The sequence below is a fragment of the Vombatus ursinus genome, unplaced genomic scaffold (genome assembly GCF_900497805.2).
Source record: "Vombatus ursinus unplaced genomic scaffold, bare-nosed wombat genome assembly UNPS02014847.1, whole genome shotgun sequence".
Taxonomy (NCBI): domain Eukaryota; kingdom Metazoa; phylum Chordata; class Mammalia; order Diprotodontia; family Vombatidae; genus Vombatus; species Vombatus ursinus.
In genome coordinates this window covers 1,682,633-1,708,441 of record NW_020954625.1, presented here as the reverse complement: position 1 = coordinate 1,708,441, position 25,809 = coordinate 1,682,633, and the positions used below count along the sequence as shown (strand labels likewise).

At 47.0% G+C, this 25,809-nt stretch overlaps 1 protein-coding gene across 1 annotated transcript in view; it reads right to left on the bottom strand.

Annotated features, from left to right (window-relative positions):
• Positions 1-8,636: 8,636 nt before the first annotated feature.
• The window catches only part of TMEM266 (transmembrane protein 266), a 92,215-nt gene continuing 75,042 nt past the window's right edge, over positions 8,637-25,809 (bottom strand). Inside the window, exons 9-10 of the mRNA XM_027840565.1 lie at positions 13,281-13,343; positions 8,637-9,241 (exon numbers count right to left, since the gene is read on the bottom strand). Coding sequence (XP_027696366.1) covers positions 8,637-9,241; positions 13,281-13,343 — 668 coding nt within the window. The remainder of the gene's footprint in view (positions 9,242-13,280; positions 13,344-25,809) is intronic.

Below are 25,809 nucleotides of genomic sequence, written 5' to 3'. Positions count from 1 at the left end.
CTCCCTCCTTCTGTCTCCTTCCTGCCCCCATTGTTTAAATCCTCCCTTGTAACAAGGAAAAACAGGTGAGCAATACCAGACCCCAAGGTGATCACATCTGGCAATGTACACAGCATTCTGCACTTGTAGCCCTCCACTTCTCTTTCATTATTGGTTCTCCTGCACCAATACTGGTCATTACAATCACTCAGAGTCTGGCTTCTTTTTTAACATACTTTTTGTTGGCCTCAGGTGGCCATTGTGTTTGTAGATGTCTTCTCCTCCCCTGCCCTTTTTATTCTGAGTGGTAGGAGCAACATTCTAACTCCCTTCCCCCCATGCAGGTTGGGCTGGTTTTTCCTTCAAAGGTACTGACGTCACCGTGGAAATTGGATTGGTTCAGGGGGCTAAAGGCTTGGGTGGTTGACCTGCATTCTGGCTCATCATTAAAACAAGTACAGGCATGTCAGCCTAGTTTACTGACCATGACATGGTAACTCATATGCAGGAGAACTTCACTTGGCTAAATCCACTCTTGGTGCCCTTGGTACTTAGCCTTGTTGAATATCCTTCCTCCACTATGGCCAACTCAATCTCCTTTTTTTTAATCTGTTGAATGACGTATGTGTGTCTTATTTTGTTCTGATATTGAACCTAAGCCATCAGGGAACTGTAGGCTGAGTAAAGCCTGGCCAAGGCTACTTGGTATTCATAATTCCTTCCTAAGCACTTTTGATTCTGTGCATCATGCTGCTCTGTGGACCGCAGCCATATGGTGTCACCAGGAGAATACTGATGGATTGTCATTGCAGGGAGCAACCTGAGATCCTAAAGGCCTGGTCCCGTTTCCCTCATGCAATTCAACCTGTTTTCTTCCTCCAGCTCAATTCTAGATCCAGGTCATTGTCCATTCACAGACACATGTACTAATGACATCCTTATAGCTTCCTGTAAGGTAAGATTTGAACTCAGGTCCTCAGATTCCTGAACCAGCATTCTTTCCACTGTGCTTTAGTAAATTCAAATTGATAAAGGAATTCCCACCCTGGTGTGCAAATCTCTTCCTCATATATCCCTGTAGATACTCCAAGGAGCATCCCAGGGCACTATAGGATTTGTTCTGGGCCTTCATGGTTACTGGGACAGTGCTTGTTCAGTCTGACCTTGAATTCGCAGGAATGATGCCAGGGGAATGTTGGTCCTGGCAGTTCTAACAAGATAGAAAGACTTGAGTATGGGCCTAGAGATAGACTGTATCTGCTATTTGAGGACCAAACCAGCTACATATGGAGAGAATCCTCTTCAGTAGCTTGACCCTTAAGTGATAGTGACAACCCATGAAACAGATTTTACCACATTTTTCAAAAAAAAAAATTTTCAATAAATATGGCAATTATTATTTGATTCTCACAATTACCCCAAAATTTCACTGGAGGTAGAGAGTCAAGATATTCTATAAACATCTGTAGCAGAGACTGCAAATCTTTCCCTTCTCCATACACAGTAGGCAGGGAAACTATGTGGATGCCTCCTTATTTATTTTGGGCAGCAGACTTGCATAGTTTGAATAACCCACCTCAGGGCTGCCCCTGGTGCCCTCAGGTGCTTGTCTCTGAGAGAGAGGTGGTCATCTGAACCTCTAGCAATATGCTGGGAGTGGGAGGGGAAAGTACACTGCCTGAGTGCTGGTAGGGAAAGTATGTCAACTGTGATAAGTCACCATAAGCCAAAATGGAATTGGAGGAAGGAAGCCTCTTGTCAGATACACAGGAAGATTTCTCCCAGAGTCCCTGGGAGATGTCTTGCATGGGAGACTAAAGTCTCCTGGAACTGAGTTTTTGAGCTATGATACAATTTAGTCAGAGGGAGACAGAAAACAAGCTGGTCCCCCAAGAAAGGGAACAGCCACCATCTACTGGTAGCTGAAGAGAACTACAGCAAGCGTGGATTGCTGTCAGGCTAGCTCACGGGACAAAAGGTTGTAAATAGTACTGGAGCCATCTGCTGGAAGCTGAAAAGAATTGCAGGTGAGGAGGGACGTGCTATACAACCAGCTAGAGAAGCTAAAGAGGGGAAGACTGATGTGGAGAAACAACCCCCTGCTGGAGTCCTACTGAGGACGTACAGGAGGTGTTTGAGTTCCCTGTTAGGTATTTTATATGATCTCTGATATAAGCTCTAAATAAACCTGTCCACATATTGAGCCTTATGAGCCGCCTGTGCTTGTAAGGGGAAACTGGTGACTCTACCCTTGATGGGGAGGTTGCAGTGGGTAGGAGGGGCATGTTATCAGATGCTGAAATTCCCAAATTTTTTCTGGGTAGATGAAATGAACTAGAGAAGTAAGAAGGACCATCAAATAGCCACATCTTTCATGTGTGACACAAAGTCTGCACATTTATTAGAGTTAGCATGGTACAGTGGAAAAAGTACTGGATTTGGAATCTTAGGACAGGTGGTTGAAATCCCAGCTCTGCGATTTCCTAGCTAGGTGATGTTGGGCAAGTTTTTTTTTTTTTAAACATCACTGTGCCATAGCTTCAACTTTCTTATTCATAAAAGGAAGGGGTTGGATTTGATGAACTCTCAGGTCCTTTCCAGCTCTAAATCTATGGTCCCACATAATTCCTATGTGTAGAACAATGAGGAAGGGGGCGGCTAGGTGGTGCAGTGGATAGAGTACTGGCCCTGAAGTCAGGAGGACCTGAGTTCAAATCCGGCCTCAGACCAATCACTTGACACGTACTAGCTGTGTGACCTTGGGCAAGTCACTTAAACACCATTGCCTCACCAAAAAACCCAAAAAACCAAAACAACAACAACAAAAAAAAAACAATGGGGAAGGTCCTAAGTTTAGATAGGAAGATTGCCTGGAGGAGGTAGCATTGGGGTTGGGTTTTAAGGATGAGTATGAATTTAGCAGGTAAAAGGGGGGAAGGAACAGTCCAGGTGTAGAGAAAATGTGAGCAAAATTCACTGTGAGCAACATCTGCTAATACTGACATTGTCTAGTACTTTAAGGTTTACATAGCAAGGCAGATAATGGCAATATTATTATCTCCATTTGACATTCCTCAGAGGAGGAAAATGGCATGTCAGTGGTCACAGTGTTAGGGAGTATCCCAACTGGGACTCGATGTTGTGCTGTGGGCATGAGCATGGAAAACAGAAAACAGCCCAGTTTGAATGGAGTGCGGCAAATGGGAATAAGAATCTTGTGAAATAAGGTGAGGTAGTAGCAGATTACAGAGGGTCTTGAATGCCAGTCTGAACTTTAGGTGACAGAGAGCCACCGAAGATTTTTTAAGTAGAGACGAGACATAGCCAAGTAGATCTATGCATAAGGAAAATTAGTCTGGCAGTATATGAAGGATGGTTTGGAAAAGAGGAGAGGGGTGATGGGAGGTCATTGCAATCACCCAGGGTGGTGGAAATGAAGACTTATATTAGATTCTCAAAGGGGTGGTGGGCCCAGAGAGGAGGTGGGAGACATTGCAGGGGCACTACTACAAGCACCTACCCCCCCCCAATGCATTCCTTTATTTATCTGTCATTGCCTGACAAAGGCTTCAATCCCTCTTTGGTGCCTTTATCTGCTCAATTTGACAGTTTCCATGGGTGATACTTAACATGCCCCCTCATGAAAGCAACAGCAACATGGAATAGGATTTTATTATAGAGCACTGAGCTGGGAGTCAGGAAGAGACTTCAGTTCAATCCTGCCTTTGGTGCTTACTAGCCATGTAAGCACTGGGAGTCGTTTAAGTATTTGAGCCTCTGCTTATTCATCTGTCATTTCTGAGACCCGTCTCACCTGGTAGCTGTGAGGTTAAACTGTGATAAGATAGTCAGAGCACTCTGCAAATCTTAAAGGGCCATATGAATCAGTTAATAAAATAATGTTGAGGGTCTCTTTAAGATCACAGCCCTAGAGCCAGAAGATATTTCAGCTGAAAGGCCATCTAGTCCATCTCCTTTATTTTCCAGAAGCAGAAACTGAGGTGGGAAGGTGTAGCTTGCCCCCAAGGTCACACCATCACCACCAGAGGCAGGATTTGAACCCATGCTATGGAATTTTAGAGCCTGCTGTGGTCTCCAGGAAAGCATTGCATCATCCAGTGGGAAGTGCTCATGGCTCTCCATGGGAAGAAGAGAGAGAGAGAGGTACAAGGACTAACCCAAAGTCAGGAAAAGACAGAGATAAGACTGCGACACCTCTATGACTTTGGCAACCCAGATGTCAGGGAGACTCTCAGGCCAGGTTTCCGTAATTCTTGCATTTTTTCTGAGCAGAATTCAATGGAATGTTGCCATTACCGATCTCAGGGTTTCAATTCATCACAGAGACCATCTAGTCTGACCTCTACCTGAACAAGAATCCTTAGGTTCTGGAGCCTGAGGGTCTGAGGTCAAACACTACTTGGGCTATTTACTATCTCTGTAGCCCTAACCAAGACCATTAACTTCTCTGAGCCTCAGTTTCCTCATCTGTAAAATGAGGAAAGGGAGATTGGCCTAGAAGATCAAGTCTAGATTCATGATCCTATGACCCTAGTGGACATCTGCAACGAAGAGTAACTTGCTTAATTTCTGGGCAGCCCACTCCACTTTTATAGAGATCCCATTGTTGGGGTGTCTTCTCTTACAGCTGAACTCTGCCTTGCCCCAGGTGCCAACTACTGCCCATAATTCTGCCCTCTAGGCCCATGAAAAACACAGTGAATCCATCTTTCGCTTGATAACTTGAGGCAGCCGTTAGAGTCTCCTCCTTCTCCTCCTCCCTCCTCTTCCTCCTCCTTCCACCTCAGAGAAGACCTCTGATCTACACTGAAATCCCCATTTCCTTCATCTTGACCCTCATTTTCCTGTTCCCCTTCCTCTGGGCCTTTCCTAGGATATTGATGTTGGTACAGGCCTGTGAACTAATTGTCAAAGGGAGCTCCTTCTCCCAGTGAGGACCAGGAACTGTTCTGCAGCTGGGGGAGTTTCAGGAATAGGGGGTGGGGAGGGCAGGGGGAGTAAAGAGGTTAAGGATCACACGTCTAGTACATGTCCCTGTGACTCTTAGACCAGCCATGGCATCCACTACGCCATGTGGCTTGTCAGTTTGGAATGTGACACTCCAGGTGTGGTCAGACCAGGGCAGAACACAGAGGGCCCATCACCTCCTATCACTTCTGGGCATTCATGGTAATGGTTAATGTAGCATCCAAGCCCATTATGTTTTATGGCCGTGACGTTACACTGTTGACTCATGGCTACAAAGCTGCTACTTCTTGTCCTTCCAGCCCCAAGCCCTGGGTCACCACTCCTGCCCCATGTGCTGCCTTTTTAGATATGTCTTACCCACCTCACAGGGATGTTGGGAAGAAAGTGCTCTGTAATCCTTAAAGCTTGCTATGGGATCCCAGGATTTTACAGCTGGAGGGGACCTCCGAAGCCAAATTTGAGACCCCCCCATTTTATTTTATAGATGGGGAAGCTGAGGCTTAGAGATGTTAAAAGGCTTGTCGAAAGGTTCCAATGGGGAAACCCAATCTCCTTTTTTCCTTCTTGGCCACAAAAGGCAGGGATGTCAATGGGGGGAGGGGAGGGGTGTGCTTTCTACACCATCATGCCAGCTGGTTTGCCCTTGGGCAAAGCTGTGTCTGGGATGGGGGCCAGCTGCTCTTTGTGTTTCCTTTCCTTTGGTACAGGACCTTGACAGATCTCAAAAGGTCCAAGAATGGGAGCCTATAACAGAATTAATTGGCAGCTGAGTCCAGTGATGGGCATAGCCCCAAGGGGTGGACTGAAGGCTGCCAGCACCATCTGCAAGGGAGAGAATAACTTCTTCTATTGACTATGGCACATTCAGATGTGAACTTGATGGGGTGAATGATTTGTAGCTACTCCTCTAAGCTTGAGCCCACTCTCCCCAGGGGACAAAATGTAGAAGAGAGAGGGTCTTCCTGACTGGGGGGGGGGGCATGTTCTGTCCTTTTGTGTTTTGTGATAGGAATGGGGTGTTTTGTATTTTGGTTCTTGCTATATCTTTTCAGTAAATATCTCTAATTTATGTTAATTGACTAAATGACATTGGGGCACTCATCACAGGGCAGTCCATGATATAAAGGAAGATCTTAATTTAACTGGAGATTGCTGTTGGGGAGAACACACCAGAATAGGGGGCTCTAGCCAATAGCATTGAAAGAACCCCTCCCATTGACTGTTAAGACCCTCTGGAGCCCCAAGGCTAAGAAGCAGTATGCTTGCTTGACCACACAGGGTAGGAGAGTAAGTCCAAAGTGTTGCTACATTTACAAACGTGTTCATTCAAATTATTGTGTAACATGGTCAGCAGCTGGTGTCTGTGATGTGTTATCTGACCACACCAATTGTAACAGCTCCAGGCAGGCCTCATCCCAGATGGAGTGACGTGGTTCTTGGAGGCTCTGCCAGCCATGGGCTGGTCTGCAGGCAAGGGCTCATTGGCCTAGGCTTGGCCAGTGGAGAAGGCAAGAGTTAGGCCACAACTCATGGAGGTGCTCCATTTGTCAGGGAAGGCCTTCCATGGCCTGGCTTCGGTTATACATCACTGCCCTTCACAGGTGCCACGGTCCAGCCAGACTCACCTTTTTAGTGTTCCTCCATCTCCGCGTCTTTGCCTGGGCTATCCTCCGGGCTCAGGAGGTGCCCCCTCCTCGCCTCTTCCTCAGGACAAACACCACCTACTGCAGGGGGCTTTTCCCATTCCCCAACCAAATGTTAGTGCCTCATCCCCCAAGATTCCCTCTTACTGACGATGCGTATCCAACTACGCCTTTCTCCCTGGCTGTCCCTCATGCCTGGAAGACTTGCCGTCCTCATCTCTGACTCCTGGCTTTCTTCCAGTCTCTGCTAAACCCCCTTCCTGCAAGAAGCCTTTCCTGGTTCTCCTCAGTTTTAGTGTCTTTTCTCCGAGATCATCTATAGTTTATCCTATGGGACCTGGCTGAAAAACAACTGAACAACAGCAAAAATATGGCTTGTTTGTACATAATTGTTTATGGGTCTCCCCTATCAGACTGTGATCTCCTTGAAGACAGAGACCGTGTTTTTGCCTTTCTTTGTATCCCCAGAGCTTAGCACAGTGCCTAGCACATAGTAGGTGTTTAACAAATGCTGATTGACCGGCTATATACCTATTCGTGTTGTCTTCCGCTGCCTGGACAGTACTATCCTGGAGGGCTGGGTCTGTCTCACTTTGAGGCTTAAAATGATTGTTGATAGAGTGAGGGGAAGGAGCACTCACATTAATAAATAAAACCCTGGCCCTTTTGAAGTTAGCACAGATGATCCGGCCAATTGTCTTCCTTCAGAAGGAGAGATGGTCGGGAGACCAGGTGACAAGACCGGGAACTCAGGTGCATTGGATACCACAGCATGATCTAGTTGAGTGTAGCTGCATGAAGGACTTGATTGCGGGAAGGAGTGACCTCACTTAATAGATAATTTTGTGCCTGGGGCAAGTAGCCTGAAAAGCTCTACCCAGTGGCACTAGACAGGCTGTGCTGAGGCCTAGGTAAGGTAATGTGGGGGACCTCATCTTGAGTTCAGACGCAGGTACACTACTTTAACTAAAATTACTCTTGCTAACGACAATTATTTCTCCGAAGCTGAAGGACTGCCCCCAGCTCTCATTACCCCTCCCTAATTAACGGCCTGACAGTATCTGAAACTTAGTGATAAAAGTCCTGTCACTTCTGTAAGCTTGACCTGGGTCTCAAGGCTGGAAGACCCTTTCCCCCACCCCCTTGCACTCCCCCCACCCAATATCTTTGTAAATTTAGCTAGGTTTTTAAAAAATAATATTATTAAAGCCCCTTCCCCATTCCCACACTCTTGGACTTCACTGAGTTATCCCAAGACAAAAACTAGATTTGTTTTCTGAATATTCAAAGATCTTGATGATAAAAATATGAGACTGAAATATGAGAAATAGGACATATGAGACTGAAATATGAGAAATATGAAATATGAGATTGGAAGCCAAATGAAACAGAGAGAGCCTCAGACACCATTTCTTCCTGTCTTGACCTTCCAGAAGATTCTCTGAAAAGGGCTTTTGGGGTCAAAAATACACAGAAATAAAATAAATAAAAACCAGTCACAGTATTGGTACAAAGGGGTTTAGAACTGTTGTGTACAAAGAAAATGTAAGAAATCAGAGAAAGAGAATTTGACCCTCAGCTATCCTCTCCCTGGCTAAAGCCAGACCCTGGCATAAGAGCCAACAGTCTTCGTAAAAATGACTTTTAAAAAAACAACCGCCATCACCTCACTGCCCCCCCGACCCCCCAAAGTCCACCCTTCTTGCCTCCCAGGCCCGGAATGGAGTCTGAAGAACCTGAACATCTTGTGAAGTCACTACAGAGTACAGTGGCTTTGCCGAAGGGCTGGCGGATGGACCTTCGGAAGTCGGAAAAGAATGGATTTGTGCTGGCTCTCAGGACTCACGCGTCTGGAGGAAGAGTGAGTTTGTTCTCAGGCCACCCAACGAGCAAGGCCCTGCTTCTGGCTGGTAATGGTCCCTGAAAAGATGTGAGAAAGCTGTCTCCCAACCTCCCCCCTCCCTTTTTTCTCCAATCCCTCCCCACTACCCACACCTGCCTCCCCTAACCCCACTTTAAAGCACATCAGGACTCTGGGATCTGGTTCAACTTCTGATCTTTGGATTCCAAAGACTTGTACTTATCCTCAAACATGGTGGGGTTTGGTTGAACATGGAGGACTGGCTTGATCTGAAAGACGGTGAAGCCTTCCTGATTCTTCTCATTATACATCTTCACCCTGTGTTCCACCTCTGGGCTGGTCAGGGCTGAACTGGCTGGGCTAGGCCTTCTGAGATTTACTAGGTCCAAACCTTTCTGTGCTAAGCAGGAATCCTCCGAGAAGGAGGAGAGGAGTTCCTGGGCCACAGTGTTGTTGATCTGGGGCTGGGGGGGCTTCACTGGTGGGAAATTCCCCACCTGTTCCAAAGGGCAGAGCTCTGAGGATTCATCCCGGGTCGTGCTGAAATCTGTTGAGGAGCCCAAGGTCTGACTACTGTCACTCTGGGCCCATGTGACTGAGCTGCCCATGGAGCAGGACATGCTCCCAGATGTGATGCTGGGACAGGTGCCATTGCTACCCAGTTTCAGGGGCATGTCCACTGTGAATCGGTCAGAGGAGGTGTCAGGATGGTGGATGTCAATGGCGGCCGTGGTGATGATACAGATGGCCGGCTCGGGAACCCCACTGTCTGTAGGCAAATGAGAAAAGTTGGAATTAAGGGGGTCTGACAATGCACCTCCCCGACCCTCCACTCAGTAAATTCCAGTGGCTCCCTATTACCTCCAGGATCAAATCTAAAACCTTCTGTTGGGCTTTAAAGCCCTTCATCCCCTGGCCCCTTCCTACCTTCCCAGTCTTCTTACTCTTCCCTCTCCACCATGTATCTAGGATATGTGAACACTGGTCTTCTCACTGTTATTCGCTCATGACATCCCATCCCCCAACTCTGACTGCCCTGGCTGAATGCTCTCTCTCTCCTCCTCCTCGCCTTTGCCTCCTGGCTTCCCTGACTACCTTCAAGACTCAGCTCAAATCTCAGTGTCTTCAAGAAGCTTCTCTTGGTCCCCCACCTCTACTCCCCTCCTCCTTACTGCTAGAACCTGCCCTCTTCACCTCCCTTACATTTCCACTGTATGTTTCTTGTATGTGCAGATGTTTGTGTGTTTTCTTCCCATTAGAATATGAGTCCTTGAGCAAAGGCATTGGGTTTTTGCCTTTTGAGATTATATCCCCAGAGCTTGGGACAAATGCCTGGCATAGTGTAAGCGCTTAATAAATGCTTGTTGACTGACTGACTGAGAGACAACAGTTTCTGTGAAAAGAATATATTTTTTGAGTGGCTCTTAAGGGACTTCAAGCTCATTACATGTCAAAAACTGGGAGGCAGAGAAAAGGAAAGAACTATGTGCATATGCCTGAGACAGTGGGCACAGCTGCCAGCTTATTCTCCTAACCTATGTAAGGGCATCCTCAAGGAGTCACTGCAGAGACTGGAAAAGTGGCCTGGGTGTGGAGGAGGGAAGGGTGAATGTTAATGGAGAGCTAGCATTTATGTTGAGTGCTTGGAAGTTTATGAGTTTGAGTGTGGTTTGAGAGTGGTAGAAGGGTGGGAAGGAACAGTCATGTAAATGTGAGTCAGTTTGGTGTGAATGATGGGGGAGGAGAAGTGTGGAGATGGTGAATGTTGGCCTGGTCTGGTGGGCAACCCCAGAATGCATGGCTGCTCCCCACCTCATGTCACATGGCCTGACAGAGAAGAGGAGAGAGGAGACACTGTTGATTAGGTTAGGCTGATGACCTAAATTGGACATTTTCTGATCTCTTTCTGGTTCTGTATGGGAAAAGGGTGATGGGCACCTGGTCACAGAATGATCCAGGCCGTGGGGCATTTGTGGTGGTGAGGGACTTTTAGTGACATAATCTAGTCTTCCATGTCACCCGGTCTACCGATGCCTATAAATGCACCCACATCTCTCTAGCCTTTAGAAACCCTGACTAGCTCCTAAGATCCCCTTATCTTCTCTCCTTCCCTTCTTGGCTAAACCAATTGAGAAAGTCACTAGCTGCCTTAATTTCTTCTCCTCTCCCCAGAGGCTCAGGGGGCTTCCACCTCATCATTCCACTGAAACTGCTGTCTCCAAAGTCACCGAAGATCCCTTCACTGGGTCCTCATGCCCTTTGGCCCCTACACAGCCCTTACCGATGCTGACCACCCTCCTCTCCTGGATGCACTCCTTTCTCTGAGTTTTCAAACACTGCTCTCTCTTGGTTCTTTTGGGGGAGAGGGCAGGGGAAGTCAATCAAAGTTAAGTGACTTGCCCAGTGTCACACAGTTAGTAAGTGTCTGAGGCCAGATTTGAACTCAGGTCCTCCTGACTCCAGGGCCCTCCTGGTTCTTTTTCTACCTGTCTGACTGCTCCTTTGTCAGTCTCCCACACTGGCTCATCATTCCTAAGAAAGGGTATCAGATGGCAAGGTATCAGATGGGCTCTCTCTCTCTCTCTCTCTCTCTCTCCCTCTCTCTCTCTCCTTCCATTTGGTGACCTTGTTTAGCTCCTGGGGGTTTATTGATTCAGATGATATATTTCCAGTCTCATTCTCTCTCCTGAGCTACTGTTCCGTGTCGGCAGCTGTCCATTAGACATTTTGGACTGGATCTCTGGCTCCAAATCCAACTTTCTTTTGACCTCATTAACACTGACCACCTTTCCTTTGTTCTAGTCAGACCTCTTGGAGTACTGAGTTCAGTCCTGGGCACCATCTTTTAGAAAAGACATTGACAAAATGGGAGCATGTGTAGAGGAAGGTGAGGAGGCTGAGAAATCCTGACATGGAAGGATCAGTTGAAGGTATTAATGCTGTCCACTCTGAAGAAAAGAAGGCTTTAGGATTAGTTGGGTAGTGAGCCTGCACACACACACACACACACACACACACACACACACACACACGCCATCTTCAAGGATTTGAAGGGCTGTCATGGACAAGTAGAATTGCCCTGCTTGTCTCCAGGTACCAGAACTTCAAAGAATGGATAAGAGAGGCAGATTTTGGCCAGAAGAAAAGAATTGCTGACAATAAGAGCTGATCCAAAGTAAAACAGGTGGCCTTGGGTGGCAGGGAACTCCACATTAGTGGAGATCTTCAAGTGGGGATTTAGTGACCACTCTTCACTATCTCTGAGAACCCTTGGAGGTTGGAGATTCTGAGACTGAAAATTAGGTGCTCAGAGCCCAGGAAAGAGAAATTCCTGTTCAGTTGAATGTCTGATCATTGCCACCTGCTAGAGACATGACTTTGTCAATTAGGCGACCTTGCTTTCCCAAGTACTCAAGTGAATAGGAGATTCTGGCTTAACTACTGCTGGGGTCAGGGGTCTTTTCTTTCTATCCAGTATTCCCAACCATAAGAAAAAAGCAACTAAAGGCAGGATGTTAATAGAAAAAGCAAATCTATCTGTCTGTCTGTTTATCTATCTACTTACAGAAACAGATTTTTAACTCACCTGTCTTTAAAATTAAGAACAAAATTGAGGAAACAAAACTTTACTCCAAAAGTACAACACATATTTTTAAAAATTTCAGTTCTATGTTCTAAAAACTTGTGGGAGCTTCAGGGAAAGTGAGAATGGAGAAAGTGAGAAAAGCAAGGCGAAGAAAGAGACAGGGAAGGAGAGCGAGCATGAGAGAGGAAGAGAGGTTTGATTGCCTGTTGGTGACTATTACTCAGAGAGTACAAACTAGTCAAGGTTAGTGTCAGAGTATTATCATTTGTTACCTATTTGTCCTTTAAAAGTCAGGTTAACCATCGTTCCCAATTCATTACCAATCGTTCTATCTCTAGAGGCTCTGTGCTAACTGAAATAACCAACCCCTGAAGGGGTGACTACAGGGTCCTGGCAGCAGGAGCAGGATCCAGAGTAAAGTCACTCTGAGGGCTAGAGGTCAAAGTCAGCATTGGTTCCTGGAGCTTCCCCGTTCTGCCCAGGAGCGATTCCTTCCCCCTCCTTCTCTTTCACCTCCTCCTTCTTCTCAGGTAGCATTTGCTATGGGGTCGTGAGCTCACCCTCACTCCTGGGTTTGTTTTCACATAGACTCAAGGGTTGTGTTTGTATTTCTGTGATGGGACCCTCAGGGGAGTTAGCATACCATATATGTCATGCAGAGGCTGAATTCATGGACCAATTTGCTTTTAAACGAATTAGATGTTCAGGAGGAAAAAAATAGCAGGTTATCCTTGAAGAAAGATTGCACCGAGAATTTGGAAGAATGATATTGAACCCAAGTTCAAAATCCTGGATCTGCCGTTTACTGTCTCTGTGACCTTGGGCAAGTTAGGTGAACTATTTGGGCCGTGATTTCCTCATCTCTAAAATAAAGGCATTGATTAGATGGGCCCTAGGATCTCTTCCAGATCCAAACCCCATGCATGGATCTATGAAAACGTCTGCCATGGAGAAACATGTGTCTGCTCCATCGCAGAGGTCAGACCCCTTGGGGCAGCTTCTGTTCTCTTGGGTACTTTGTTTGCCACCAGATGAGGAGGTGGGGTCTCACCCTCAGAACAGACAAGTGACAATTCTTCTGCTGAGGTTCTTGTGGGCAGCACAGAAGAGGAGAAGGATGGAAACCCCATAAATAATCTGTACAGAATTACATCTGCCTCATGGCGGCAACATGTTGGGGCATATTTGGAGGGTCAGCTAGAACTTAGGGAAGGAGACTTACCGCTGCTAGGCTCATTGTGATACTGGCTGATGGAGCTATTCATGTCATCCTTCACCATGGCTTCTGGGAGGGGGAGACAGAGAGGGAAACTCTGAGCTTTCCTTAATATTAATGGAGTATCTGTAGGATGCTAGGCATCCATTCATTCATCTGTTTGACAAGCATTTATTAAGGGCCTGCTAGGTGCCAGATGCTGGAGATGCAAAGACAAAAATGAAACTGGCCCCTGCTGTCAACAAGCTTACATTTTACTGGGGAAAACAACACACAGGCCAGTAAGTAAATATAAAACATATGCCTATGTATATACATATATATATACATGCATATACATATATATATATGCATATACATATATGTATATATGGGCAGCTGGGTGACTCAGTGGATAGAACATTGGGCCTGGAGTCAGGAAGACCTGTATTCAAATCTGGCCTCAGACATTTGCTAGCTATGTGACCTTGGGCAAGTCACTTAACCCTGTTTGCCTCAGTTTCCTCATCTGTGAAATGAACTGGAGAAGGAAATGGCAAACCCCTCCAATATCTTTGCCAAGAAAACTTCAAATGGAGTCACAAAGAGTCAGACACGACTGAAAAGGACTGAATAACATAGATACTTAGACTAAATAAAATAAGTATATATTTCTTCATCTCTATAGTAAAGGCGTTGATTTAGATGGACCTTAAGAGTGCTTCCAGATTTAAATCCTATGAAAACATCTGCCATGGAGAAACAGGGCATTCAAAGGCAGTTGGTCTTGTCCAAGTCTCATTGTATAACCCGACGTACTAGACCTATACGTACATAATACACACACACACACACACACACTCACACATATATCCCTATATCTATAAGTATACATCCATACACGTTTTGTGCCCTTCCTGATTCTCAGGTTTGCCTGGGTCAGCTCTCACGTGAGAGATCCTCATACTAAACATCATGGAACCCTGACATGCAGTGGTATGCTGATAAATATTTAACAATCAGCTCTCTGAAGGAAAAGTCCACCAAAAATCTCTCCTGGATAACTCTAGCCCAACATTGCTCTCTCCCCTTCCTGACTCCCCAGGGTACGAAGTATGCCATACATTACATAATTCACAGTGGTCTTCAATCCAATGATTTTTCTTATGCTCTCATTGTTTTGGGTGGGAACCTTGCCTCTCTAATCCCACTACCCAGCCCAAGAGCAGGGCCTTTATTTGCTCAGTCCCAGGTGTCTCCTACAACATCCAGCACAGGGAAGGCCATGGTGGACACTCAGTAAAGATTTTGGAGTTTCTTAGCCTGGTATCTATGAGACTAAATTCCACCCACCCCACTTTAAAAAAATGCATTTTTTAATTTTATTTTAAATAGCTGCATTTCATTGAAAATGGTTTCCTGTGTAATCTTATTTTTTTTTTTTTACGGGCATTTAAAAGCATTATCCCGAGAAGGGGTTCATAGGCTTTTTCAGATTCCTAAAGGAACAAATAGGTTAACAATCCTTGACTGGAAAAGTAAACGAACTTCAGTGCCGACAGCCATCATGTATTCTGCCCATGTGTTACAGGTAAGGGAAAAGCGGCTCCTTGAAAGGGGTGTTAGTAAAGTAATGGCCCAGCCAGGAGCTGAATTCATGGAGTTAAATGGAAAGGATCCCGACCCCCTTCCTGGGGACTGCTCCTGCTCAGCCCAGAAGGCTTTGCAGCATGAGTTGGGGGTGAAAGCCGTGGCCTTGAAGGGGGAGTGGAGTTTGCGGACTGCTGAAAGCCTGGGCACGTGGTCAGCTCCTCTGAGACGGAGCCTCTGCCCAGCCCCGTAACTAGCTGAAGCTCTAAGAGCCTCCTCTCTCTAAGTGCTCTGGGGGAGGGGAGGCTTCGGAAAGGCTGAGCTCATCCCTGGGAGCCCGAGGACCCCCACCCCACCCCCCCAACCCCCACACAGCCCGGGGCCTGACGCTGGAGGCCCTCGGCAGTTTGCAGGTGAAAGGAACAGATGCTTTCCGAGGAGTGCTCTGCCCACAAGACAAGACCCAAACCACCGAGCAGCGTGGCCCCAGCCTCCCGGGCGACACGCCTGTTTTCCGCACCCCATTGGTTCTTAAAAGGCTTTTTGGGCCCCTGTTGATCCTTAAATGCCTCCAGTCAGAGGTGTGTCTTGCGCTAATGTCTGAGTTTAAAGGGGTCCTGATGAATCGCCTTGGGGAGTACTCCTGGACCAGCAGAGCAATGCTCTTGCCGGGAGCTGATGGCAAAACACACTTCTTTGTGCCCATCCATAATTCATGCTCTAAATGCCCTCTCCCCATCATGGCTGGGGGGTCTGCCCAGGCTTGTTGGGAAGGAAGGCGTAGCTGGTCCCCACCGGGATTAGGGAGAGGAAATCCAAGGATGCCAGCTGCAGAGGGGTGGCCCGGACCTGGGGGAAGGGACTGCGTGCTAGGTGGAGATAATGGGGGGCAAGGACGGTGGATGGCACAGGTCCCTTCTGTCCAGCTTGGCAGCTCAAATGTGGGGGAAGGAGCGAGTCAGCTGGAGGCATGCCTTTCAGGTCTCAGCATTCTCTGGCGATGAGACCCAGTCCTGCTTCAGGTTAGGCATCGTTACGGAGGAGTGAGCACAGGTGTAACCAGGGTGAGGTGGTGGGGGTGTTGGCCAATGTTGCCTGATATAGAGAGCTCTTGTAATCCTTTGGCAATGTAGAAACAACCTATGCTAGTAATAACATACTGGCAGTAATAACAAAGATTGGGAAGCTCTTCTCTCCCGGCAAAACTTGTCTGATTGGAGGTGTTTGCCCCTGGTGGGACGGCTCTGGTGAAAGGGGCATAGAGTAAAGAAGCCTTTTCTTTGGGATTTGTACAAAGCCCTGACATTCCCTCCGCTCCCAACCTAAGCCTGGGAAAATACTTCAAGGGTTATGATTGGGGAGGTGTGGATGCTACTTCCACAGGTATGGACGGCAGCCTCTCTACACCTTAAGTTTACAGTGTCATGGATTGCTATGATTGAAAACAAAATGCTGGCCTGGTAGATGGGCCCCCTGGCATGTAGGTTATATGAAAAGCACTTTGAGGGCAGGAAGTATCTTACATATTTCACTGAGTTCAAATCTGGCCTCAGATACTTACTAGCTGGGTGATCTTGGGCAAGTCACTTCACCCTGTTTGCCTCAGTTTCCTTCTCTGTAAAATGAGCTGCAGAAGGAAATGGCAAACCACTGCAGTACCTCTGCCAAGAAGACCCCAAATGGGGTCAGGAAGGGTGGGGCGTGATTGAAAAATGTCTGACCAACAACAAATGATGCTGGGACTGAACCCACCTCCCAGTCCAGTCTCCCCACTCTGTTCCCTAACCTGCTGAGCTAAGGGGTCCCAGACTAAAGGCTTTGAGGGTTAAAGATCAGATCCCAGGCTTCCTGTACCTGGAATGTTTACCCATCCCATCTGGATTTGCTGAATTCCTACCTAGCTGTTAAATGCCAATTCAAATGCCTCTCCCTCTATGAAACCTTCCCTGAAATTCATTTGTAATGAATTCTCACACAGTACTTTCTTTTGTATAGTTCTAATGCACTTACCACAATATTGTGCTTTCTAAAAATCACATCAGCACATTAACGTTGGAAAGGATGTAGATCAGCTCATACCTGAACAGGAATCCCCTTTGTTACATCCTTGACAAGTGTTAACCCAACCTTTGCTTGAAGACCTCTGGTGAAGGGGAGTTCACTACCTCCGGGGGCAGGCTATTCCCCTTTGGGACAGCTCTTAAGTTTTAGACATAGTCCTCTCAAATCAAGTCAAAATCTGTCTGCCAATTCCACTCATCAAACCTAGTTCTGCCTCTGAGGCCAAGCAGAAGGCATCTAGTTTCTCTTCCTCATGCTATCATCCCTCAGTCTTCTCCTCCCTGGGCTGTTTACAGCCCAAGTTCCTTCAGCCTATGTTAGTATGAAATGGTGAACAGTCTTCTCATCATCTCCCCAAGGATCTGGTCAAACTCCTCGATTCTAGTTACATGTGTTGGTGTCTTATGCTCCTACTAGACTATATGCTCCATGAGGGCAGGGCCATGTTTTAGGTGATCTTTTTATCTCTCCCAGGACCCAACAAAGTGTTCTACAGGAAGAGATGTGTTGTCAATATTATGTTTTGAGGTAGTCTAGTGTGCTGGTTAGAGGGCTGGCCTTGGAGTCTTTAAGAGCTGGGTTCAAGTCATACCACTGCCATATACTTGCTGTCTGACCATGGGTGAGTCACTCAAATACTGTAGCATCCCAGGTAACTCTCAATTATCAAGATAAGTTGCTGACCTCTATTAGTGGAAGGAGTTTCTCTCACTATGTAAATATTCCAATGGATCTGTGATCTCACTGAGGTGGAAACTCTCTTCAATGGTGCAGAGTGCCACCCATCTATCTACCTGCCCTTTTTGTAGAACTCCTATGACCTCCTGCAAGTTTATCACAGACGGGTTAAGGGTGGGGTGGGAGTCCACCCAACACAGCCTTCCTTAATTTCTCTTGGTATCATAAGTATCCCAGTGGAGCATTTGAATTGTCCACCAGCCATTTTCCCTTCTTGCTACATCAGCAGACCATCTCTTTCGTGAAGGGTACATTTCTTTGCTGTTCTTGACTTCAGTTCACCTTTGCTTCTCATTGGCTCCATATTGCGATCTGCTCACACCCACCACGCACCTCTGCTCTCTACAAGATGTGCATTTGGAATTCTTTGGAATACAATACTGTTAGCCCATTGGACTCTACTGTGGTGAAATCACGGGTCCATGCGCCTCCCCCAAATGTAACCATCGGGGGGGGGGGAAGAAAGGATGTGTAGGAAACTGGAAAACTCATTTGGGTCCTTCTCCCAGAAGCTGAAGTGGCATAATTCCAGCCAAAAAGCCAGTGCCCCCAAAGCCTGGCCCCCTGACCTTCCCTGATGGTCCCTCAGTGGGATGTGGGCACGGAAGAGAGGGCCACCCCAATTTAAGAAGAAAAATCCATTTAGAGAAAAACCCCCTCCCTCCGGTGAGCTCATCGTGTAATTTTGATCTCCGGGCCAAGGGAAAATCAGTAAATTTGGTGCTTCCATAAATGCCCGCCCAGTCAGAGGCCGCTGACTCCTCTTCTTGCCCGCCTTCCCCCACCCCAGCTTCTGTCAAGGTTGGGCTGCGAGCATCTTCTCAATGGTTCCAGTGTTGCAGCGGCCAACAGGCCAGCCTGGAATAGTATTTGTGTACATTTTTACGATGGTATTTGGAAAGGGAGGAAGGGGCTGTAAGTGATTCCAAGCATCCTTCTGCGCCTCCAGCCTTACCGTTTTTATTTCTGCTCTGTCCTTCCTGGCTTCATCAGTTCCTCTCGGTTCAGTTGGTTTTCCAGACAAAGGAACTATTCTCCTTATAAGAGGTGCTGGTGGGGCCAGGCCAACTTGCTTGAGTATAATGGAAAATGCGCCCTGGGATTATTTAAAGAAGGACTGTGCCCCAGTGGAATGGGCTGCCCTGAAATCACCTGGTGAGAATGGCTGGGAATTAGCTCAAAGCTCAGCCTACTTGGCAGTGTCCCATCCTAGAGATGCTTGATGAGTAGACAGCAGAGGATGAATTGTGATTTGAGGGCAGTCCCCGGCCCCAAATATTGCCCCTAGTGTTTATCATGGGGCCTGAACATTCACTCTTGGAGGATTTTTTCATCTCCAAGAATCCCTTTTGAAGGAGAAGGGATCCCCGAAGGCTTTACCCTCTTCTGGTGGCATTTGAAGTCCTTCACAACTTGGTTCCAACTGACCACTTCCCTTCATGCCCTCTATTGTCCAGACAAACTGGCTGCTTCCCATATTTCCAGACTTGTTCCTTTATCCCCCTCCCTATTGGTACAATCCAGAAACACTGGCTTTCTTGCTGTCGCTCACACACAACATTCCATTGACCACATTTGTGACTTCACACAGGTTCTTCCCATGTCTGGAATGCGCTCCCTCCTACCCTCTGCCTCTTAAAATCCAGAGTTTCCTTCAAGTCTTAGCTCAGCCCAGGGGATGAAGAACATCTGGTCCACTCCCATCCCCTCATTTTATGGGTAATAAGAGCTTACATTTTTGTAGTGCTCTGAGCCCTCACAATTGCTCTGATGGGTAAGGAGTGTGGGCACTATTATCCCCCTCTTACAGAACTTCAAACTGAGGCTTTGAGTTTTGGCCAAGGTCACCCAGCAGATGAGTGTCCAACCCTGGCCTCTAGAGTCCAAGCCCAACAGCAATCTTCACACTATATGACCTAGCCTCTCAATGGACATGCTTGGGTCATGATAATAACAGCTAGCATTTACAGAGCACTTTGAGGATTACAAAGTGCTGTTAATACATGATTGCCTGTGATCCTTATAACCTTGGGTGGTAAGTACTATTATTAACCCAATTTTACAGTTGGGAAAACTGAGGCAAATAGCAGTTAAGTGACTTTCCCAGGCTCACACAGCTAGTGTTTAAGGTAGGATCTGAACTCAGGTTTTCCTGATTCTATGTACTGTACTCTGTTCCCTGTGCCATATAGCCATCAAACATGTAATAATTGTAGGTCATGGAATCCTAAGATTTAGAGTTTGAAGGGATCTTTGACATTATCTAGTCCAATTCTTCCAATGATAGCAAACACAACTGAGGAACTGTCAGGGCTGAGGTTTGAACTTAGGTCTTCTGAGATAAGGTAAAATTTTCCCTCTTCCATGCTAGGGTCATGAGATCATAGATTCAGAGATGTAAGAGACCTTAGAAGTCATCTAATTCAATTGCTTCTCATCCCTCTATTTGTTAGATGTGGAAACTGAGGCTCAGGGGTAAATCTACTTACTCAAGGTCACACAGGTAAAAAGGCAGTCCAAGGGTAGTAGTTGTACCCCCTGGTGAGTTTCTTTTGGGGTCTCCATTTTGGGGGGGGCGAGGTCTAGCATACCTTATTTTACTCCTGGCTATGCTTCTGCCTACAAACTTTGCTACCGGGCACATGGAAGGACCTCGGTTTTTTTTCTCCTTAGCCTTCTCCAATTCCCTTTTATGTGTTATCATCTTCTATTAGGATGTAAGCTCCTTGAGGGCAGGAATTTGTTTCTTCTTGCTTGTATTTGTATCTCCAGCACTTAGCACAGCGCCTGGCATACAGTGAGTGCTTAATAAATGCTTATTGCCTTGAATCCAACTTGTAATGTGAAATCCTAAGTCTCCAGGCCAATAAGGCTTTTGGCAGTGGGCAGGATGGCTGCAGAGAGTGCCCAAGGCTCTGTTCCTTTGTATCTTCATGATACTTTCCTTCATCAGCACCCAGAGCTCTTTGCAACCATGACCTCATTAATCCTCCCAAAGCCCCAGTCAAGTGGAGAGCTGACAGCCTTCATTATTGAGGCTTTGCCCTCTGGGGAAGGCAGTCTGACATGCCCATGGTTGTAGCATCAGGGAGGGGAGGCAGGTGAAGGCAGGTGGCATGAGTCAGTGGCAGAGCCTGGGAGGGAACCCAGGGAGGCTGACTCCCTGCTCAGCAGAAAAAAAAATGCCCAAAGGATTGAGAGTGACACAGAGTCATTGGATTTCTGAGCTAGAGGCAGCCTACTCTGGTGGAAAGAGCACGGGATTTGGAATCTGAAGAGTCGGGTTCAAATTCCAGCTCAGCTATTTAGGATCACCAGATTTAGGCCTGAAAGGGCCCTTACAGCTCAATTCTTCCAATTCTTTCATTTTATAGAGGAGGAAACTGAAGGCTCAGGGAAGTTCAATGACATGCCCAAAAGTACGTGGCTGAATCAAGATTTGAACCTATGTTCTCTGACTCCAAATCCAGCATGCTTCCCACTTCTCCCACTTTGACTGGCTGACTTAATGAATGAAAAAGCATTTATTCAATGCCTTCTATATGCCAGGGACTATACTAAGTACTGGGCATACAAATACAAAAGAGAGACGGTCTCTCCCCATAAGAATCTTATGTTTCTCGTAAATCCTCTTGGCAAAATCACTTTTTCTCTCTGGGACTCAGTTTCCTCCTCTGTAAAATGAGAGAAGCTCATTGTAGGCTCTCTGCCATCCCTTCTGATTCTATGCTTCACAGCCCTGGCAGAGGAGCTAGTGACTGTGGGGAACCTCACTTTTCCTTTCCTGACCTTTGGTACCTCACCTGGACCCTTTGCTCCTGAGGAGGTAACAAAATCACCACTAGCACAGCCTCAGCGGTGGCAGGGGAGACAGATGGACAAGGCCCCCATCAGAGTGACTGGCAATTTTGAAGCATCAGTGTGGCAGAATGGGACTCCAGGGGCTTGGATGATATATGGGCTGATGGGGCTACGCCCACTGGGGACTGTAATTCATTCATTATGGGCGAGCTTCAAGACTAATAAATTTGGGAGGGAAGTATTAATGCCTACACAGGGGCACTGTGAACTTGGCAGTCCCCAAAGCCTGGGACTTTGCAGCTTTGGGTTTTAAAGATGATTTAAAGGAGTTGGGCTGGAGCAAGTCTAAACAGAAACCAGCCAGCGTTTGTCTGCTTGGGACCCAGTCGGCAGCTGGGGTGGGGGGAACTTCCCTCCGCTCTTCAGGGGGGGCTTGGCAATGGCCTGGAGGATTTCTGTTCAGGTCTTGACATTTCCACTCCCTTTGGATGCTGAGGGGCTCCTGCTCCTTCACCATAGCTGGTTCAAACTGGACTGACCTCAGGACAGAGGACGTCAGAGCTGGAAGCAACCTTGGGGACTGTGAGGTCCAGCTTCCTCCTGGCTTACATTTATACAGTGCTAGAAGGCACGAGAGACACTTTGCGTTACCTATGGTATCTCATCTAATTCTCATTTTTTATAGCAGAGGAGAAGGAGGGCAAGGAGCTGTCCAAGGTCACGCAGCTAGTTGGTTGGAAGGCCAGGTCTTGAACCCCGTATCCTGGCTCCAAAGTTCCTGCTCCTCCCACCATACTGCCTGTTCTGTCCTGTTCCTTGGCTTATCTCCAGAGCTATAACTGGGAATTCTAGCATTTGGGGCACATTTTGGGGTGCTGTGCATGGGGGATCGACACAGAAACTCTGGTAAAGCCCGAGGCAAGTACACATCACCGCTGATCCCAGCTACGTTCCTTTAGTTCTTTAGTCTCAGCAGTCCACTCCAGTTGGGTGCTGTTGCCCAGGTGCAATGGTGGGATGAGACAGAAATAAGAGTGCCTGCCCCATAGGGAGGAAGGGGCCTGCCTTGATATCTCCATGTGGGCACCAAGAGACGAAGCCTGGTGACTCTGGGCTAGTTACATCTCTGCCCATCACCATAGTTCACAATCCTGTTACAGATGTTCTGCTGGCATGGACTCCATCAAAATCCTCACCTTTCTTTGGAAACAAAAATTCTCCCTAGTGGGGCTACCACCATCCAACCTCCAGCCCCTCATTATCTCTTCCCAACAAAACCAAATGTCCTAGTTGGTTATAGTTAATGGTGATTTGGAAACAGCACAGAAAATTAAAATAAAAAAGAGCTTTGAAGTAGTCTTTGAGCAGAATCAATCAGCAATGGGCAGGATGGGAGTCAGGGGGCTCAGGCTCTCTGTTGCTAATTTGCTTTGTAAACTTTCTGGGCCTCTGTTAACTCATCTGTAAAATGAGGGAGTTGAATTAGGTAACCTCAAAGGTCCCTTCTGGCATTGACCTTTTGTATTCTTAGATTCCTCCCTTCTCTTATGTCTATGTGTTCATGTCTCTCCAAGCTGTGACATTGTGTTTAATGTTCTAAGGTCTTTTTTTGTTCTGACATTCTAGGTTTTATATTCTAAGGCTCTTTCCAGGTCTGATATCTTACACTGTGTATTCCAAGGTCCCTCCCAGCTCGGCCATTCTATACTCTATGGTTCCTCTGAGATATGACATTCTATATTTCATGCTCCAAGGTCCCTCCTAGTTCTCCGTCTCTGATAGTCTGGCTCTATCTTCTAAGCTTCCTTTCAATTCTAATATTCTAGATTTTAAGGTTCCTTTCAGCTCTAATATTCTATGTCCTTAGTTATAGGGCACCCAATAGCCCCTATATTCTATGTCCTAAGGTCCCTTTAGCTAAAGCATACTGTGTTCTGTGTTTTAGGCAGCTGGGTGGTACAATGGAAAAGGGGTTAGGCTTAGAGTCAAAAAGACCTGAGTTCAAAACTAGCCTCAGACACTTCCTAGCTGTGTGACCCTGAGCAAGTCACTTCCCCTCTGTCTGCCTCAGTTTCCTCAACTGTAAAATGGGGATAATAATAGCACCCGTATCCTAGGATTATTGTGAGATCAAATGAGATAATATTTGTAAAAGAGCTTAGCACAGTGCTTGGCACATAGTAGGTGTTTTATAAATGCTTATTCCCTTCCTCTTCTCCCTTCTATGGTTCTGCATAGCTCTGACATTCACTGTTCAGAGAATCTGAAGTCCCTTCTTGTCCAGCTAGTCTCTGATAATCTGTTATGTTCAGAGGTTCCTTTTAGCTCTGACACCCCCTTCAGCTCTGACATCCTAGGTTCGAAGTTCTAGGTCATCTTCCACCTTTCACGTTCTGGCTTCTACAGCATCTTCCCGCTGTGACATTTGGTGTTTGATGTTCCAAGGTCCCTCCCAGCTGTGACTCTCTGTGATGCCACTATGTTTCTGATGATTCCTGGATTCCTTCGGGTCTGGCCTCAGCTTCCTCCTTGCGCACATGCTCATGTCTGTGTGCTAATCCTTGTATCTGCTCTGTGTCTTCATGTGTCAGTGGGCCTTTGTAAAACACAGTTGGCTTGGTGATTGGGTTTACCAGCCAGGGCCTCCTTTGTCCTTCACGAGAGCTGCTTGGAGAGCCTGATTACCAGACTATTCCAAGTCTTGTGGGGCTTCTCTCCATGGGCACCTCCCAGATGCCAAAAGACAAAGTGCACCAGTCATGCTGTGTGCGTGACTCCCCTGTGGATGCCTGGGGTGGGGAAAGGCTTGCTTCAATCCCACCAATGGACGGAGGACCAGGGAAAAGGAAAAGCATGAGCTGGGTCTTTAAGAGCTGCTGTGTGTGTTTCCTCCAGTCATCTATTTTGTCTGTGCTCTCAATGACTACGGCCCTTGGTTGTGAAACAGCCGACAGATGAAGGCAGAACTGAAAACATCTGCCTTCTGCGCAGATGGGTGAATGAGGAAACGCAAGATGGGGGATGACGGTGGCTTGCTTGGCCGCTGGAGCTGGGTGACGGCATGTAGGTCAGCCCCAGAGGGGAGCAGCTGGGTCAGGAGGAGCATTGGATTTGGAGGTGCTTTGTCGGGAAGGGCAGAAGGCGGAGGAATGCGGGTCTGCTTACCAGAGTGTATGGATGGCATCTTTATGGAGAGAAAGAGCCATTTCTACATTTCTCCGGAATCGTATCCCGCCATACTGGAATTCATTATCATTCATGTGGACTTTGACTTCTTGGACCATCACCTCCCAGGCCGGCAACCTTAGCATCTCTCTCAACTCTCACTTTCACCCCCACCTCCATCCAATCATTGCCAATTCTCATCATTTCTCCCCTCACCATATTCACCTTCTAATTGGTTTCTCTCCCTTGAGCTTCTCCTCACTCCAATCCATGCTCCAGTCAACAGTCAGTCAACACACATTTACCAAGTAATCCCTTGCTATGTGCTTCTAAGTACTGGAGATACAAAACAAAACAAACAAACAAACAAAAAAAAACAGAAAAAAAGGGGGCGAAAGAAAATGCCTGCTTTCCAGGAGCTCACAATCTAACGGGAGAGACAACAGCAAAGAACTATGTACAGATAAGCTCTCTACAGGATAGACGGGGAATACGTCAAAGAGGGAGGGCCCCAGAATTAAGAGAGGTCCTCTGCACTGCTGCTAAAGCACAGGACTGAGTATGTCACTGCCTCCTCAGTAGCCTGCTGTGGCTCCTTATTCCTTCTAGGGATCAAATACAAAGCCCTCTGTTTGGTGTTTAAAGCCCTTCACAAACTGGCCCCTTCTTCCCTTTCCAGCCTTCTTTCACGGCAGCCTCTGATCCAGCGACATTGGCTTCCTTGCTGTTCTTACACGAGATGCCCTGTCTCCAGACTCCATACTTTTCCACTGGCTGTCCCCAGTACTGGAACACTCTTCTCCCCTCCCCCCTCACCTTTATTTCCCTGGCTTCCTTTAAGTCTCCGTTCAAATCCCACCTTTGAGAGGAAGCTTTTCCAGAGCCCCCCAGCAGCTGGAGTCTTGCTGCTCGACGACCTTCTATCTGCTCTGTATAGTTCTCGTATTTACATATCATCTCCCCCATTAGACTGTTCTCCTTGAGACAGGGACCGTTTTTGCTTTTCTTTGTATATCTAGTATTCAGCACCGTGCCTGGTACATAGTAGGTGCCTAATAAATGCTCACTGACTGACTGGCCTTTCCAACTCTGACAGTCGCCTTAACCAGTCTTCACAGCTCCCCTTAATCTATTCTGGACCTCTGACAAGGTGGGCCTGACAGTCTCCTGAAAGAGAGCTCATGATGCCATGTCTGTGTGA